The sequence below is a fragment of the Lissotriton vulgaris genome, chromosome 11 (assembly GCF_964263255.1).
Source record: "Lissotriton vulgaris chromosome 11, aLisVul1.2, whole genome shotgun sequence".
Taxonomy (NCBI): domain Eukaryota; kingdom Metazoa; phylum Chordata; class Amphibia; order Caudata; family Salamandridae; genus Lissotriton; species Lissotriton vulgaris.
This window is the reverse complement of record NC_141699.1, coordinates 175,552,276-175,569,108: the sequence shown is the minus strand read 5'-3', so window position 1 is coordinate 175,569,108 and position 16,833 is coordinate 175,552,276. Positions and strand designations below refer to the sequence as shown.

Sequence of the window (16,833 nt, the reverse complement as noted above, 5' to 3'; positions counted from 1 at the left end):
TCTTGCTCCACCTCAGCCCATGCTGAGAGTTCCAGGTCATTCCCCAGTAAGCAATCTACAGGTAGGTTATCTGTTACTGCCACTCTCATGGGCCCTGTGACATTACCCCAGCTGAGCTTGACTACTGCCATGGGATGCCTTCTCTTCACTCCATGAATGTCTGTCACCTGATAAGTAAAACCAGGGGTCAGTTGAGCAGAGGGGACCAGATGGTCACTCACCATGGTGAGGCTGGCCCCTGTGTCTCTGAATGCCTCAACTTTCTGACCATTCACTAAAACTTCTTGTCTATACTTTCCCAAAATGTGGGGTCCAGTAGTGAAGTTGGCAAACCCCATGCCAGTCTCACAGACAAGAGTGTGGTCAGGGAACCTGGCTAAGCCATAGTCCTCCTGATTGCCCAAAGTAATGCCCACCACATTCTTGGGGGCACTCCCACCACCTGGGGGATTACCACTAGTGGTAACAGGAGGTTTAGGAGTATTACTGGGGGGTATGTTTTCCTTATTGCTATTGTTAGGGCACTTGGCATCACTTTTGTAATGGCCCACCTGTTTACAGGTATGGCAAAAAGGTTTCTTCTGTTCTGAAGGAGTGTTTTGGGACCCACCACCCTTGTTGGAGTTTTGGGGCCCTTGGGAAGTCTTCTCTGTGGATTTATCCCCACCCTTCTCTTGAGGCTTGGTTGATTCCTTTTTCTGGTCACCACCCTGGTTTTTAGGCCTAACCCTGGTTCTGACCCATTTGTCTGCCCTCTTACCCAATTCCTGTGGAGAGGTCCGATCAGAGTCTACCAGGTGCTGGTGTAATAACTGGTTCTGACAATTGTTTAAAATTTGTTCTCTCATCATCAAATTATACAATCCTTGATAATCAGTAACCTTACTGCCCAGCAACCAGCCCTCAAAAGCCTTAGTGGCACAATCGACGAAATCAGACCAATCTTGAGACTGCGTTTTCTGGGTATCCCTGAACAGCACCCTGTACTGCTCAGTGGTTAGGCCGAACCCTTCAACGAGTGTATTCTTCAAGACTTGGTAATTGTTAGCGTCCTCCACCCTTGTGGTGAGGAGCTTGTCTCTTCCTTTTCCTTCAAAGGAGAGCCACAAGATAGCTGCCCACTGACTCTGGGGAACACCCTGCACAGTGCAGGCCCTCTCCAAAGCAGTAATCCATTTGTGGATGTCGTCCCCTTGTTTAAAGGGGGGCACTATCTTCCCAAGGTGTTTCGTATCGAAACTCTTTTCCCTATTACTAGGTACATTGCTGCCACCAGTGGGGACTACCCCACTTAACTGTTGCTCTCTAGCAAAGGCAAGCCTTTCTTTGGCCAGGGCAAGTTCTTCCCTTTCGATCCTCAGATTGGCTGCCCTTTCCTTAGCTTCGTACACTCTCCTCTGAGGGGATGTCATCCCTCTTTGAGAAGAGTTGTGAGAGCCATTGGTTCGAAGGGATCCGCCAGAGTCTCTTGACAGAGATCGGGCTCGTCCATTCCCAATGTTAAGCTGACCTGATAGTGGCCCCAGGGGTTCCCCAGTACCGCTATCATGTTTGCTTAAGTTGGACCTGCTTAGTCTGACGACTTCTACCTGTCCCTTATCTGCCTCATCCCCAGAGAGATCCTCATCCTCATCCTCCTCGCCATCTTCGTTCTCAGTTGCGAGGTGTATGAGGTCAGGATCGTCCCGGGTTCCCTCGAAGGGAGGCATGTCTCCTACTGGATTAGAAGAGCTACGAAGTTTCTCAGCTCTCCTGGCATCATAAGTCTCCAAGAGACCAATCAGAAAGGACGTTGTGGGGTTAGACCCCTGCTGAATCTTCCGGGAGTGACACAGTCGTCTTAACTCCTTGAAGCTCAGCACAGTATATCCTGAAGGGATGACCTGTGGAGGGTCAACTGACACAAGGGGAGACTCAGAGTTTCCTCCCTGGCCCGACATACTGTTTCTAGTGTGGTGTAAGTGATGCACCTACCTACACTATGTGTTTTCCTACTGTTCCCTTGCTAAGAGTTGTAGCCAAGGTGTGCTAAGCCTTGAGGAGCTACAACAGCTGGTTCAGTAGAACTCAGAGTATTCTAAGCTTTTAGTTATATGTACTAACAGTACTTGTGCGATCTTTCAACAAGATATTCTTAGGATACGTGTGGTAAAACAACAGCAAGCTCAAATCCCAACCGCTGCTCACCAATGTGAGAAGTTGGCCCGATATGCAACGTTCGCTATTCTAGCGACCGCTATGTATCGTACCAACGACCCTTATGGTGTTTGGTTGTAAGTCAACCTATAGACCAGCTATCCTAGTAGCGTGGATACGAGCAGTCTAAGGCTAAAGACTCGAGAGGGCGTGTTAAGCCAGCTGTTTACCACACATGTACCCTTTGAACACCCAGTGAAAGGACACCACACAAGTGTTATGAAAATAAACAGGATATTTATTAAGAATCACAACAGCCCTGTACTCTTTATGAGGACAGGGTACTAAGCACAAACCAAATCTCTTTAGCAAATACTTCAAGTGCACAATTTAAAAACAAGTGTCCGAGGACACGGGAAGGTTAAGGTTTCGGGCGGACCCGATAAGGCAAGTCGGAAGCGAGGGACTCGGGACCCTAGAGTAAGGAGGCTATGCAGGCACCGAAATGCCGAGTTACCTAGCCACGAGGGCTGCGGCTGCACAAGTCTTACAGGCGTCGGGGTCTTCGCTGACGAGCCAGGAGCCGGAAGAAAAGGAGTTGCTGGCCGGCGACCAGTGCTGAATAGTTCGTAGAGATCCAAGCCTGGATCGGAGATTGAAGAAACCTGAAAGCAGAGGGGACCAAGTTCGTACTACTAGCCAGTAGTCAGAGGGTACCAGGAAGGCACCGGTTGGCCGTCACCTCGACCAGGTGAGTGGGCGACGCTAGGCTCGGCAGTCTCACGGACCAGGAGGCGTTGTCGGCGACCACGGCGGAGGTGCGAGCTGTCCCACAAAGGATGATGCGGTCGGCGTCGCTGGGCCCAGGATGGGGCAACAAGCCTTGGCAGTTCTCAGGGCCACGTGGTGGGCCTAAGATGGCGTCTTGAGTGGACCAGGAGGGTCCGGGGTGCTTCTCGCAAAGATGGAAGCAAGGGCCGGTCTGGAGCAACCAGACCAGCAGTGATGATTCTCGGATGTCGTCACAGAAGGGCACAAGCCAGCGGCTAGTGACCAGACAACGTGCTGAGCAGCGAGCAGAAGGGCCCCACGCAGATCGTGGAGATGCTGGGAGGCTGCACTTCGGTGCTGGAGCGGCTCAGGGTCGGGGCTTCTCGGACCCTAGAGCACTCACCAGAGAGTTACCTCGATGGTCGTGCTGGTTTTAAGAGCGTGCAGGTTCTGATGATGGCCGGTCCCTCGAGGTCTCGTCGCACCCACAGGTCACAGCTGAGCTGATGACGTGGGTAGAGGTCAGAGGTGCCAGGGAAGCCGGTTCTCGTCGAGCTGGGCCGTCGGATTCCTTGAGGAAGGACTTACAGCAAACCGCAGAGTTCTTAGATGGTGCCCGCTGATGCAGGGTGACTACTCCTTAGCCACAAGGGAGAAATCTTGAGAAGAGTCTTGAAGTCCTTTCGTAGAAAGTATTCTTGATTCAAAGATGATCTAATTTGGAAGGGTCCCCGCTCCGGCCTTTATTCTAAAGAAAGGGGTGGGTACATGACTAGGTCCTGCCCTAAGGGTGGGACCAGGAAGGGGGGTAGTTACACCCCTCTCCCCTGCCGGACTTTCCCCAGGCCAGGGCTGTCGCCCCTGGAACTGGTTCTAACCGGCAGATGCGTAGTGAGCACCGGGGTGCCACTCCGCAGTCACCTTCTCGCAAAAGCCCTACCTACCCAGAATACACAAACCCTGTCTGGGACGGTGCGAACACCGCCCTCGACAGGAAACCCTTTGTCCAAGTGCTCCTCGCTGGAAGGACTCCCAGCAGCAGGAGGTCAGACTCGTGTCTGTGGTGGCAGCCTCCATTTTGTGGAGCTGAGGCTTTCGTTAACTTTAACCGGGGTTCACAGTTACGTACATGTCGTGTCCCTCTAGAAGGGCGGAATGCTAACCTCGTCGCCAGGGTTGGTGAGAGGGCAGCACCCCGATTCGTATGACACCTTACTCGACATGTCTTGATGACGCGACACCGAAGTTACCGATGTGGTACGCGTTATCATGGAACAGCCATTGGGTCTTTTCTCCGCAAGCTGCAACCGGCTCGGCTCGGGCCAGAACACAGTTCACACGAGCCCATGCACTCTGCCTTCGGGATTGTCAAGGCCTGCCATAGGAGTGACTGATAGGAACTCGGGTGTCCATTGTAGGGTTAGATATAGGCTACTATATCCAAAGCAAAGGGTGATTACACGACTTCGCCCCAGCTGTCATGCAGCCAGTTGTGTCAAATTTAGGAGGCCAGCCAGGGGTGGCATAATACATGCTGCAGCCCCTGACGGCCCTGGGTACACCTACGCCCTGAGTTACAGGGTCTGATAAGGTGGCCCAGTACCAATTGGAAATGCACCTAGGGTACATGGAATCCATTTTAAAGAGAGAGCAGTAGGCCTGGGGTCCTGATTGGCAGGGTCCCAGGTCGACTATGTCCAAAACCAGCTAAAACACAGGGCAAAAAGTTGGGGGCAACCATAGTCAGGATGTACCTTCCTACAGCCTGTTCGAAGAAGTCTGTAGGGGCCTTTCCGCAGGTTCCTGGGGAAAAGGAATCCAGAAACCAAGACCAGGCGGCCAAGAAGGTCTTCACTTCAGCCAGTATGGAGTTAAAATCTACCAACGCAACATGTCTTATGGGACAGTACATCCATGCCTTGATGGATTCCGTAAAGCAGCTAGTGCCAAAAATTCTGGAGGTGGACAGAAAGGATTTTCAGGAAGTAATTGCGGACACTCAGGCTGCTGCGAGACAAGTTATACAGAGTGGGCTGGACATTGCGGATTCGGTGGCGAGAGTCATGGGCTCTTCGGTGGCCGCTAGAAGAGCTGCGTGGCTAAAAACATCGGAGTTTTCTGCAGATGTACAGTCTGTTTTGATGGACTTGCCATTTAATGGCTCAGGATTGTTTGGCAAGAAAGCTGACGCTGCCTTGGAACGTTTCAAAGATAGTAGGGCCACAGCAAAATCTTTAGGACTTCAAACCAGGGGTACTACTGGAAGGCGCTGTATAAGTCCTATAGAGGAAGACAACGAGCTCGTCCTAGAGGTCGTCAAGCCTCCTCCTCCTCCTCCTCCTCTTCCCCTTCCCAGCCCCCTGCCACCGCAGCAATGCAGCCCTAGATCCGCCATTCCGGATCATGTGGGCCCAGTTGGGGGCCGGCTTACCCATTTTCTTGGAGATTGGGAATTGATTACCTCAGATCTTTGGGTTCTCAATCTCTTGGAGAATGGGTATGCTCTTCCCTTTCGGGAATTTCTCCCAAATTACCCTCCTTGCCAGGGTTTTTGTTCGGAGGACCATCTGCTGCTCCTGCAGGAAGAATCCTGGCTGTGTTCCGAAAGGGTGCGATAGAGGTGGTACCAGAGCTGTAGAGGGGTCAGGGGTGCTACTCCCGGTATTTTCTGATCCCCAAGAAGGATGGCAGACTCCGTCCAATCCTAGATCTCAGGATCTTGAACCTTTACCTGAAGCAGGAGAAGTTCAAGATGCTCACTCTTGCACAGGTTCTTCAAGCGCTGCTGGAAGAAGACTGGATGGTGTCGATCAACTTGCAGGATGCGTATTTTCACATCCCAATCCTGAAGTCGCACAGAAAGTATCTCCGTTTCACGGTTGGTTCGCAACACTACCAGTTTGCTGTCCTTCCGTTTGGTCTTACTACTGCGCCTCGAGTCTCCACCAAGGTGATGGCAGTGGTGGCTGCGCATCTCAGAAGGTCGGGGATACCTGTATTCCCGTATCTGGACGATTGGCTGATCAAGCAGAATCTCCAGAGATAGTGCTGCATCATCTGCAGGAGACAGCTCAGTTGTTGCACAGGTTGGGTTTTTCGATAAATTTACCCAAATCTCACCTGGTGCCCTCCCAGCGCAACCTGTTCATAGGTGCAGTACTGGATACAACTGTGTGTCGTGCATTCCCTCCTCCTCAAAGGATTCGCGACATACAGGAAATGATTCCTTTGTTTTTCAATGGAGCGGTCGTTCCAGTCCTGAAGGTCCTTCGCTTGCTCGGTCTGATGGCTTCTTGCATTCTGTTGGTCAATCATGCACGCTGGCACATGAGGGCACTCCAGTGGTGCCTCCGCAAGCAGTGGTATCAACACAACGGGGATCTCAGGGAGTCAGTGAGGATCTCTAGAGAAACTGCAGCCGATCTGACTTGGTGGGGCGTGGAAGGCAACCTGTCACAAGGAAAGCCTTTTCATCTACCTCCATCAGTGGCCACAGTGATAACGGATGCATCCACTCTAATGTGGGGTGCTCATCTGGGTGATCTGGAGGTCAAGGGTCTTTGGTCTCCAGAGGAAAGGTTGCTTCACATCAACCTTCTAGAGTTGCGGGTGATACGTCTTGCGCTTAAGGCCTTCCTCCCTTCCCTTCACTGTCACTCAGTCCAAGTCCTGACGGACAATACGACCGCGATGTGGTATGTCAACAAGCAGGGAGGAGTAGGGTTGCAGTGTCTCTGCAGAGAGGCTCTGCGTCTCTGGTCCTGAGTTCAGGACCATCAGATTTGTCTGATGGCAAATCATCTGGCCGGAGTTCTGAACGTGCGAGCAGACAGTCTCAGTCGGCAGTTCTCTGCCGACCACGAGTGGAGGCTTCACCCGGAGGTAGTACGTCACGTCTTCCGGACGTGGGGAACTCCTCGGGTGGACCTGTTCGCCACTCGCGAGAAGGCTCACTGCCCGTCGTTCTGCAGCCTCCAGTATCCGATGCAGAGAGCCTTGGGGGACGCGTTTCAGTTGAGTTGGGACTCGTAACTCCTTTACGCGTTTCCTCCCATACCCTTGATTCCTCGGGTTCTGAGGAAGGTTCGCCAAGACCGGACCCAAGTTATATTGATCGCCCCGGATTGGCCGAGAAGGGTGTTGTATACAGATCTTCTCCACCTCTCCTCGTGCCCTCCGCTCCGTCTCCCTCACAGGGCAGATCTCCTCTCCCAGAAGGAGGGGCAGATTCTACACCCCCACCTCCAGACCTTACACCTTCATGCCTGGAGATTGAACGGGGCAATCTGATTTCCTTTTCTCTTCCGCACGATGTGGTAGATGTCATCTTGTCGGCCAGGCGTGACTCTACCAAGTCCATTTATTCTTATAGATGGTCTAAGTTTGTTGCTTGGTGCGGGGAGAAGTCCGTTGACCCTTTAAGGGTTCGTTTGTCCAATATAATCCAATTCGCACTTTCTTTGGCCCAGCAGGGTTTTGCAGTGGCAACTGTCAAAGGTTATTTGTCGGCCTTGTCAGGTTTCCTTTGTTTGCCAGACCAGCCCTCTTTGTTTAAGTCTCCAATTGTTTTGCGTTTCATTAAGGGCCTAACAAATAAATTTCCTCCTACACCATTTATTGTACCTCAATGGGACTTGAACTTTATTCTTACGTTTTTAATGGGTTCACCTTTTGAGCCTTTACACACATGTCCCTTGAGACTTTTGTCTTTCAAGACTGTTTTTCTGGTGGCAATTACCTCGGCAAGGAGGGTAAGTGAGCTTCAAGCTCTTAGTTCTAAGCCCCCGTTTTTATCCATCCATGCTGAAAGAATGGTTCTAAGGACTAGGGCTGCTTTCCTGCCTAAAGTGGTTACTCCTTTCCATCTGGGGCAGTCCGTTACCCTCCCTACCTTTTATCCTCCCCCTCACCCTTCCAAGAAGGAGGAGAGACTTCACCGTTTGGACCCTAAGAGGGCAGTGAGCTTTTACCTGGACAGGACATGGGAGTTCAGGTTGGATGACCAGCTGTTTGTGGGCTTTGCTGGCTGCAAGAAGGGGAAGGCTGTGCACAAGCGCACGCTCTCAAGGTGGATCATCCTCTGCATTAAGATTTGCTACGCCCTTGCGGGTAAGGACCTCCAGAGGGTATAAAAGCTCACTCTACTAGAGCAAAGTCATCAACATCTGCTTTGTCTAGAGGTGTTCCTGTTGAGGACATTTGTAGAGCCGTGACTTGGGCCTCCCTCCATACTTTTGCGAAGCATTACTGCTTAGATGCCGAAGTGAGGAGGGAGGGCCACTTTGCGCGTGCTGTCCTCCAGGATTTTCTGCATTAGGAGAGTGGACACCCTCCTCCGGGAGTGGGGACTGCTGTGGGACTCTATTCACAAGGTGAGAAATCCACTGGCAGATGTATCTATTAGAAGAACAAGTTATTTACCTTCGGTAATGCTTTTTCTGGTAGATACAGTAGCTGCCTGTGGATTCCTCACTGACCCACCCGCCTCCCCGTTGTCCACTCTTTTATACCTGAGTAACTATAATGTATTTACTTTGTTGTCAAGGAATTGTTTATTTCAAATGTTTATTTGCATTTGTTTCACACTGTGTGTGTTACCTTGATATTTGTGTATTGTGTATACTATGTATATCTCTACTGTCATTGGTCCGTCCGTGTGCCTCGAAGGCAGGCAAAAAAAGGGCGGAACTGATGTCATATTAGGCGTGGGCCTAATATGGTGTCGGTGACATCAGCGGAGTCGCACGCGATGCCGTGCCTCTGTGACGTCGGACTACGTCGGCGCGAAGCTACAAAAAGAATTTCCGAATGCTGCTGACGCAGGGGGATATTCACAAGGTGAGGAATCCACAGGCAGATACTGTATCTATCAGAAAAAGCGTTACCGACGCAAGTGATAGTGAGTGGCCCCTAGATCCATCTCGACCATATGAAGTATATACAGAGGAGTCAAACTCAGGTCGTTGAGGGTTTCGGTAAAGTAAAGTATCTGTACATAGCAAGGTGGTTATGGATGTAATAACTGACCATACTTTTCCCAGGCACAAAACCTCGTACATGTATTCTGACATCTAGTCACGTGCCATTTCTTAAAAAACAGTTAGTCATCACTTGATAGTTGACTATTTTATGTTTATACACTATTTGCACTGTGCACTTTTGCTTTGCACTTTATGGGTTTTTAATACAGATTCACAAATGAACAATTGTAGCCCACTTGGGCAATATTTTTAGGCACTATAAGTATAGACATGTTGGACATGAATTTTTCAGAAACGCCAAAAATAGTTTTTCTGTGTCTAGGCACTGATTAGACATAACAACATTCAATGCTGCTATGAGTAGGATTCCTGTTTTTGCACTAGCACTTTATGATCTTAACCATATATGTTTTTACATTGGAGAAGACGTTTTTATATGTATATAATAACGAGCCTTGTTTTATTTATGTAATACATATGGTAATTTTCTAATGATGTAAAAAGGGAAAATGGGGGGAACCCCCCCCCCCCCGTTATTTCATTGATACTGGCACCAGGAATCTAACAATTATTGCTGTTACTCATTATATTTAAGCGAATTGCTTACTTGTTTTTAAATCATTGCCATTAACGTTGGTGGTTTTATATAAAAACAAGCACTTTAGGAATATGTCAGTTTGCATTTACGCAAGGATTGTGTCCACTTTTTATGTCTATTACCCTTGGGTGCTGTGATCCAATGTTAACCCATTTTCTATTTTGCACTGGCATTTTAAATAGTCCCCCCTCCCATTGTGGCGTCATGTGACCAAGGCCTCTGTGAAGGCCGAAACGTTATGCTGGTAGGGCGAGCTTCTACGAACTTAAAATAAACTGCTCACTGCATTTTGGGTCGGCTCCTCTTTCTTTTCCCTTGGTGTGCTCCGGTGGATGTGGAGTTTGAGGCGTATTGGATTGGGTGTGTCAAATATATATATATATATATATATATATATATATATATATATATATATATATATATATATATATATATATATATATATATATATATATATATATATATATATATATATATATATATATATATATATATATATATATATATATATATATATATATATATATATATATATATATATATATATATATATATATATATATATATATATATATCCCCAATTTTAGTAACTGATATTTGTTTCCTACAGGAATAAAGAGGCTTAGAGCCAGAAATTGAAGTAGACAACATGCTCTTAAAAATGAATTTCCAAATGTAGACCCCTCTAGGAAAAGCAACTCAAAAAAAGCAGCTGGACTCCAGATCCTGTATTGAGGGATGCACAGAAAAAAAACAGATGCCACCAGTGCTGATGGCACCTTAGATGCCGATATGGCATTACTTTTAGAAACTGTATGATTTCTTATCTGACTTTGTTTTGAGTCCCACGGTGCCAGTGATCTGCAACTTTTGTATTGCTGGTTTTATGTAATGGTTTTTAGTAACCAACAATAAATATTCATTCATTCATTCATCTGCAATAGCTGATTTTTTTTTAAATTGAGTTTGGCACCTGGGAAGGGTTCATGTAAGGAATCTGCTGCAGCACCAATTCACAATATATTGCACTTTACAATTCATTTTCAGGTATTGACATCCAAATTATTTATTTTTATTATATTCTTTTATGGTTATGTTTGGTTTACTTGTGTTATGATGGTGGTTCCACTGCATTTTGAGTCCCACAGAGTATAATTCCCCCAGCTAAATCACGACTCGGTTGGAGGCTTTCAAATAATAAGAGATTTAATGTAGCTTCTAAATGGGAATGCATTCATTTATAGATTCGTTTTTGCAGAATTTGTACTTACTAAATTACATTTTTTGAATTCCTGTAGTGCTTTATATGGTAATGTAATTTCCATGCTTGCTTGTAAATATAGTTATCATATAGTAATGTATTTATCTCGTCAGAAATGCGCTAAGTGAGAAGAAACCCACTGTGAAGCCTAAATCTCCTGAGAAAAATAAACCAGAAGACAAGGATTTTGACAAGTCACCAACAAAAAAACAAGAAGGTAACCAGTTTAAAAAATTTGCACTCACTATATTTAAGATTACGTATGGTGTTTGTATTCAACAATAAATTTGCTGAAACTTCTTCATTTATATCATTCAAAGGTTAACATATATGAAAGTCATTCTAATTCATTACATTGCTCATTCCATTTATTTGTATATTCCAGGTGGCTTCCACTATGTTGAAAATCATCCACGACAATACTTTATCCCTCTGTGTAAAAGAGAGAGCCCAGTATGTAAGTTCTCTCACTAAATTCCTTTTTTAAATGGAAATGGGTACTAGCCTTGAGAAAAGAATCTCAGTGGCAAGACATCCCTCAAAGAAAATTAAGGTTTAATACTTCAAGGGTTCATGTCTTGAGAAATGAATCACAGGAGGCAAGTTTTCTTATAGCAAATTCAGCATCATCTGTTGCATCCTGTAATCTCATTGGAATTGTAGATAGCCATTGGAAACTACCCCTTCTCAATATCAGGGAAAGGTCTCACAGTTTTCACGAGCAACCTTATTGGTTTACCATGAAGGGGGTTTAGGAAACCGTAACACCTTCCTCATTAACACAACATCTACCAGACAGCAGCCTCTAAAAAGCAGGAAAGTCAGAAATGGGGTAAGCAAAGATGATTTAAGTGTCCTTGGCGTGAAGAGATGCATGGCCTCCTACTTCAGGAGCTACAGCCCAAAACCGAGTCCCTAAAGCATAGATCTTCACTAATTTAGAGCTAAATTCAAAGGAATGAGGTGAAACTGACAGACAATTTGACCCATAGGCATTGCTTTTTTTTCTAATTTTCCATATAAGTCAATGGATGCTGGGAAAAGCTAAGAATGGAACATATATTGCATTCTGGTTATCACTTCTCCTGACAAAGTTCCTAGGAGTTATTTTTTTTATAAAATGTGTTTCCTTCATGCAGTATTGCAGTCAGTATGTTTGAATGCTCCATTGCATGTCTTAAAATATTTTTGATATATCAGTCGTAGATTTCAGTCATCTGGCAAAGGTTACAGAGGATCCTCTACCAGAGGTACAGGTGGAATAAAAGGTCTGTATAGCCAGTACCTTAGTTGATGGTCTTCAGATGTTCTTATACTTAGTAGAGAGTTATGGTTCAGTGCCTCGCCCCATTTCAAATGCACTCCATGTGGACAGGTTATTGCCTGAAATACAAGATAAATTGTTCTCTGTAAAACGTCTAGATCAGGACTTATTTGTTTATAATGTAGATCATAGATACCTTCCTATTACAACTCAAAGGTACGTTGTCACGTCCTTTTTCTGTGTTCTCAGTTTAAAGATGCATTGTTTAAGTTAACAGTATCAGTATTTGCTTTTCAATTCCAGGAGCCCCTGTCAGTTTAATTTACAACAGCGAACCGTAGCGCCAACCTTTACAAGAAAGCCAACTAAGCCTCTCCCTTCATCCATTGCTTCTTAAAGTCAGTCCAGTAAAGAATAGGCACAGTTGTCACCAGTGCATGCACTCTTCATTTTCTCTCATCTGAGGCAAATGTTAAGGAGGCCTCTGCTTCTTTTTATTTATTTTTTGTAATGAAAGATAAGAGCTCACTCTGAAGAACTATATATTGTGGAAAAACTTGTATTTTGAAATAGTCCCCGTATTTTCGACACACGGACAGGTGACGCAAGAATGAGGCTACAGAAATCTACATTTTGAGATAAATATCTCATTGCCGTACAGTTGCAATTCATAGTAAGTTGGCTAGACTGAGCAAAACATGTGAATAATGTGAAAAGACTCTGGCTGCCCCATACAATATAGACATTGTATTATAATAGATAACTGGCACTTGGAATAACCAGCCTGTCATGAGTTTCACAATCTTAACGAGTTGCAATAAAATGTGTAGTATCAAATATCTTTGCCATTAACGTAGGCAAGCAGAAGCTGTCAAAATTGACATATTGGGCCCATGCTTTAGAATATAGAAAAACCACAACCTCTTCGCACTCTGATGGATACTTCTGACCTCAGAATCCCCATTTTGAATTCCCTTGGATGCCAGACTGAATCCAGAACATAGCAAATGCTCCAGTGCAACCAACAGGTGGCGCCATCAAACTCCACAAAAAACTCATTCCTCCAAGCACGACAACACAGATCACTTGTATGTTCCACCTCTGGATGCTGATATCAGCTCTTTCTTTCCGTGCCACACCCTTCAACACAGATCCAGAGCTTCACTGCCAACATTTTTGGGTATATCAACAACTACAAAATATTTTTTCTTGGACGGTTTGATAGGGGAAGTCAATGCACTGAACACCACAGGTTACAAACCATGCCGCAGCTGCAGAAAGCAGATGTTGGTGACTGATCCGCTCAATGTCTGCTTGTTTGTCTAAGCTCTAAGTACAATTCGAATTTAAGTGCAATAGACTCCCTGGTGCACATGAAGGCCATCTGGGAGTAGGAGGCAAAAACGGTAAGTCATTGAAACCAAGAAACTGTGCTGGTCATGCACCAACAGCAAAGCCACTTCCGCTCCAGGTTGTAGACCTGTTCCAGATCCCTGTTCCTCTCAAAGTCACCATCTTCTATGTCCAAGGCAAATTTGAGACACAAATCAAAACAAAAGAAGTCAAACCGGGTCTCATCCTTGTCCTGTTACTCTTATTCAAAGGAGACATTTTTCAGCTGGAACTCGAAGGATCCAACTCTGCTCTCACTGTCTAACTTCAAGCCTGTTCTGAGGCTGGTTGGCGTGTACCCCACGTTTCCTGGGCTGTAGACAACCAGCCCCTAGCAGAAAGAGCCCTTTAGGGAAGCCATGCTGCACACTTATTGATGATGCTAGCCCCCTTAGGAGTGCCTTCAGGTCTGACTTCCCTTGGTGGGGACTAATCCAGCATGACTAACGCTAATGGACCTGTGTGTAGTACCATACCCGCACCAATTCATGCCTCCACTGTTGCGCTGGCAGCCTTTTCCATTCCAACGACTCTCGCACCAGTCTCAAATCCAGTGGTACCTACTCCGGATCCAACCCCAATGTCTTTTCCAGTATGTAGCCTGCATTGACCCTTGCCAAGGCTGTTTCATTCAGAGATTACCATGGTGCAGCCCCCTGCTTTGAAGGAACCCCAGCCCCTGCCTCGCTCCATAACTATTTGCCGGAAGCTTTGTTCATATTAGATTCTGACGCAGTTCAAGGCCTTAAGTGTTTCACATGATGAAAATGATGACCAGGAGGCAGATAACTTGCTCCCACACTCATTATACTGATGATAGCCTATATTTAGATTTACAGAATGCAGTGGTTTTTATACTCCTCCTGAGAGAGCTGGACTCCCACCATGGCCAACACGGAGCTGAGTGCCTGTTTTGCAGCTGCAGTCATCAGAGTTGCAAAATTGTGTAGGTCCTGCCATATGCACCCGCCCAGTGATCCGGTGACATGCCTGCGCATGCGCCCAAAGAGCTTATTGTAACATATAGGCATATCTTATAGGAATGCCTTTTGATTATTCTTCTCTTTTTTATGGAAAAGGTGACTGCACTGGAGCACTTCAAAGTTAACTATGTTAAGGCTCCTTCCTGGGTTTGCTACATCCGACATGTCAATTCCATCAGTAATACTAAAGATTTAGAGTGTAGAAGTGGGCTGGATCCTGCTCAGGAATGCATGAAGGGGACTGGGAAAACTTGAGAGAGCCAGGGAATGGGAGGCATTGGTTGAGTATGTATGACATACCAGAGACACAGTCAGGACTGGGGAGTCCAATAAGACATAGCCAGGAACTGACATTAGAACAGGCAGCCTCAGCTGAGGCAATCTAAGATAAATTGGGGTGTGCAGGAAAGTAAAAGACCAAGATCATTATTAGGAGAGACAGACAAACACACATCAGCCGATAAAGGGTGGTACATTAAAGCAGAGACTATCAATAATGGCGACCTGCAGTAGGGATACAGTAGGGGGGGAGTTTAAGGAGGAAATAGACATTGGAACAGATGCAAACTATAATGTGATAGAATTATTTAAACATGCAAAGGAGAATGACAACACAAAGTAAATAACCTGAAGGGATATTGCATGTAAGGATATAAATGGAAATAAGTAAAAGGAAATCAAATTTGTTTACAAAAAAAATCACTACAAATTTAGGGAATGCATTTGAGTTCTTGCTTATCTCCAGAGGCAGCCCCCATACCATGTCCAACAGCCAACACAACCCCTTTAGTGCTTAATGGGACAAGATGGTAGGGGAGGCTGTGGCCACCACCATGAACAGCAGTCCTCTTCCTCCTCCAGCTGTAGATGCTACCTAGCGGCTTAGATTTTAATTCCCATCGCCCTGCAAAGTCTGCACGGGGCAGGATTAATATTTACCTGCCTGGTGGGTGCTACAGGTCATTCATCATGTTTACACCTTCCCTTTTATGTTTGCATCCTCATGGTCCAACTGTATTTATTCAGATTCATCTGTTAGTGTTATTTGACAGGGAACACACCTCAGCAGCACTCCCATAAAATATAAAATTAATCATGTCAATTATAACAGGAAGCTAGTTGTTGGACTGCATCTGAAAGAGACACGTTAGTGATAGATTCCTTACCTTAGAATATCCCCAGGCGTCAGACTGGATCCGGAAATTTTTGCGTAGCAATACCCCTGCACGCTGGTAGGCGTCGTCTGCGGCTCCGCGTCCGTCGTCAGCGTCGTAAGCGCCGGGATGACGTCGTCGGAGTATATAGACGGCGCCCATGCGCGCTGACGTCAGTTCTTCTTTTTTCCGCGCCAGCTAGCGCAGATCCGGAAGAAGCTCTACCCCCAGTCACTTTTTGACTGAAAACTTTTTTGATCTTTTTGATCCTCTATTTAGTCGATTCTCGACTATCGGTGCCAGGGATGCCCGGGTTCAAGCCTTGCTCGAAGTGCGGCCGACTCATGTCGGTCACGGACCCCCATCGCCGGTGCCTGAAGTGCTTAGGCCTCGACCACGACGATCGAACCTGCTCCGACTGCCGGGCCCTGACGTCGAAGGCTAGGCGGGAGCGGTCCCGCAAGCGTCTCGAGCTGAGGCAGTCGGCCCCGCGCCGCTCCAGGTCCCGGTCCCGGTCCCACGGGAGGTCGAGGGACAGGTCGCGAGGTCGGAGTCATCGACGTTCCGGGAGTGGACACCGATCGTCTGGTTCCAAGTCCTCAGGTAAGAGGCATGAGAGGTCGGAGCGACGCCATCGATCCTCCGACCCGCCCCGTCGCTCGCACGATGCGACCGGGGACTCGGGCGACACCGCCCACGCGGCTCCGCGGGAGTCGCAAGCGTCGCCGCCTGCCCCACACCTTCGGGTCCCTGGGCACGGCGCGTCGCAGGAGGAGGTCGAGAGGTACCTCATGGCCATGAGGGCCCTCCCTCCTCAGTCGGTTCCCGTGGCGCCTTCGGCCCGATCGGCTCCGTCTGGAGGTCCTTCCGGGTCGGGCGCTTCGGCCCCGACGACGTCGGGTACTTCGGGCCCGGCGCCGCTGGCGACTTCGATCCCGGCGCCGCATGACCTTGCTGGATCCGGCTCCGGATCCGGGACCTCGCCGGTCGACCCTACGACCTCGCCGGCGCCGTCCCTTCAGGTGTCGTCCCCGGCAGCCGATGTGGTTGCCGCCCCCAATGTTTCCTACGGTCCTCCTCAGGAGTCGGAGGGGCGCCGCTGGGCGCCGATTCCGTCGGCCTTCGGAGAGTTCTATCTCCACGAGGAGGCCCTGGCTGTTAATCCTGGTCTCCAGGAGCCAGGTGACGAGGAGCAATGGGAGGGGTCCGAGGACCCTCTGGCACGAGATTGCCAGTCACATCAGGACTGGACATATGAGCTTGGGGAGGCCAGTGGTATTGACACCTCGCCAG

At 47.5% G+C, this 16,833-nt stretch overlaps 1 protein-coding gene across 1 annotated transcript in view; it reads left to right on the top strand.

Annotated features, from left to right (window-relative positions):
* The window catches only part of HECTD4 (HECT domain E3 ubiquitin protein ligase 4), a 2,691,195-nt gene that overhangs the window by 2,112,334 nt on the left and 562,028 nt on the right, over nt 1–16,833 (top strand). Inside the window, exon 68 of the mRNA XM_086943079.1 lies at nt 10,861–10,964. Within this exon, the coding sequence (XP_086799205.1) occupies nt 10,861–10,964 (104 nt within the window). The remainder of the gene's footprint in view (nt 1–10,860; nt 10,965–16,833) is intronic.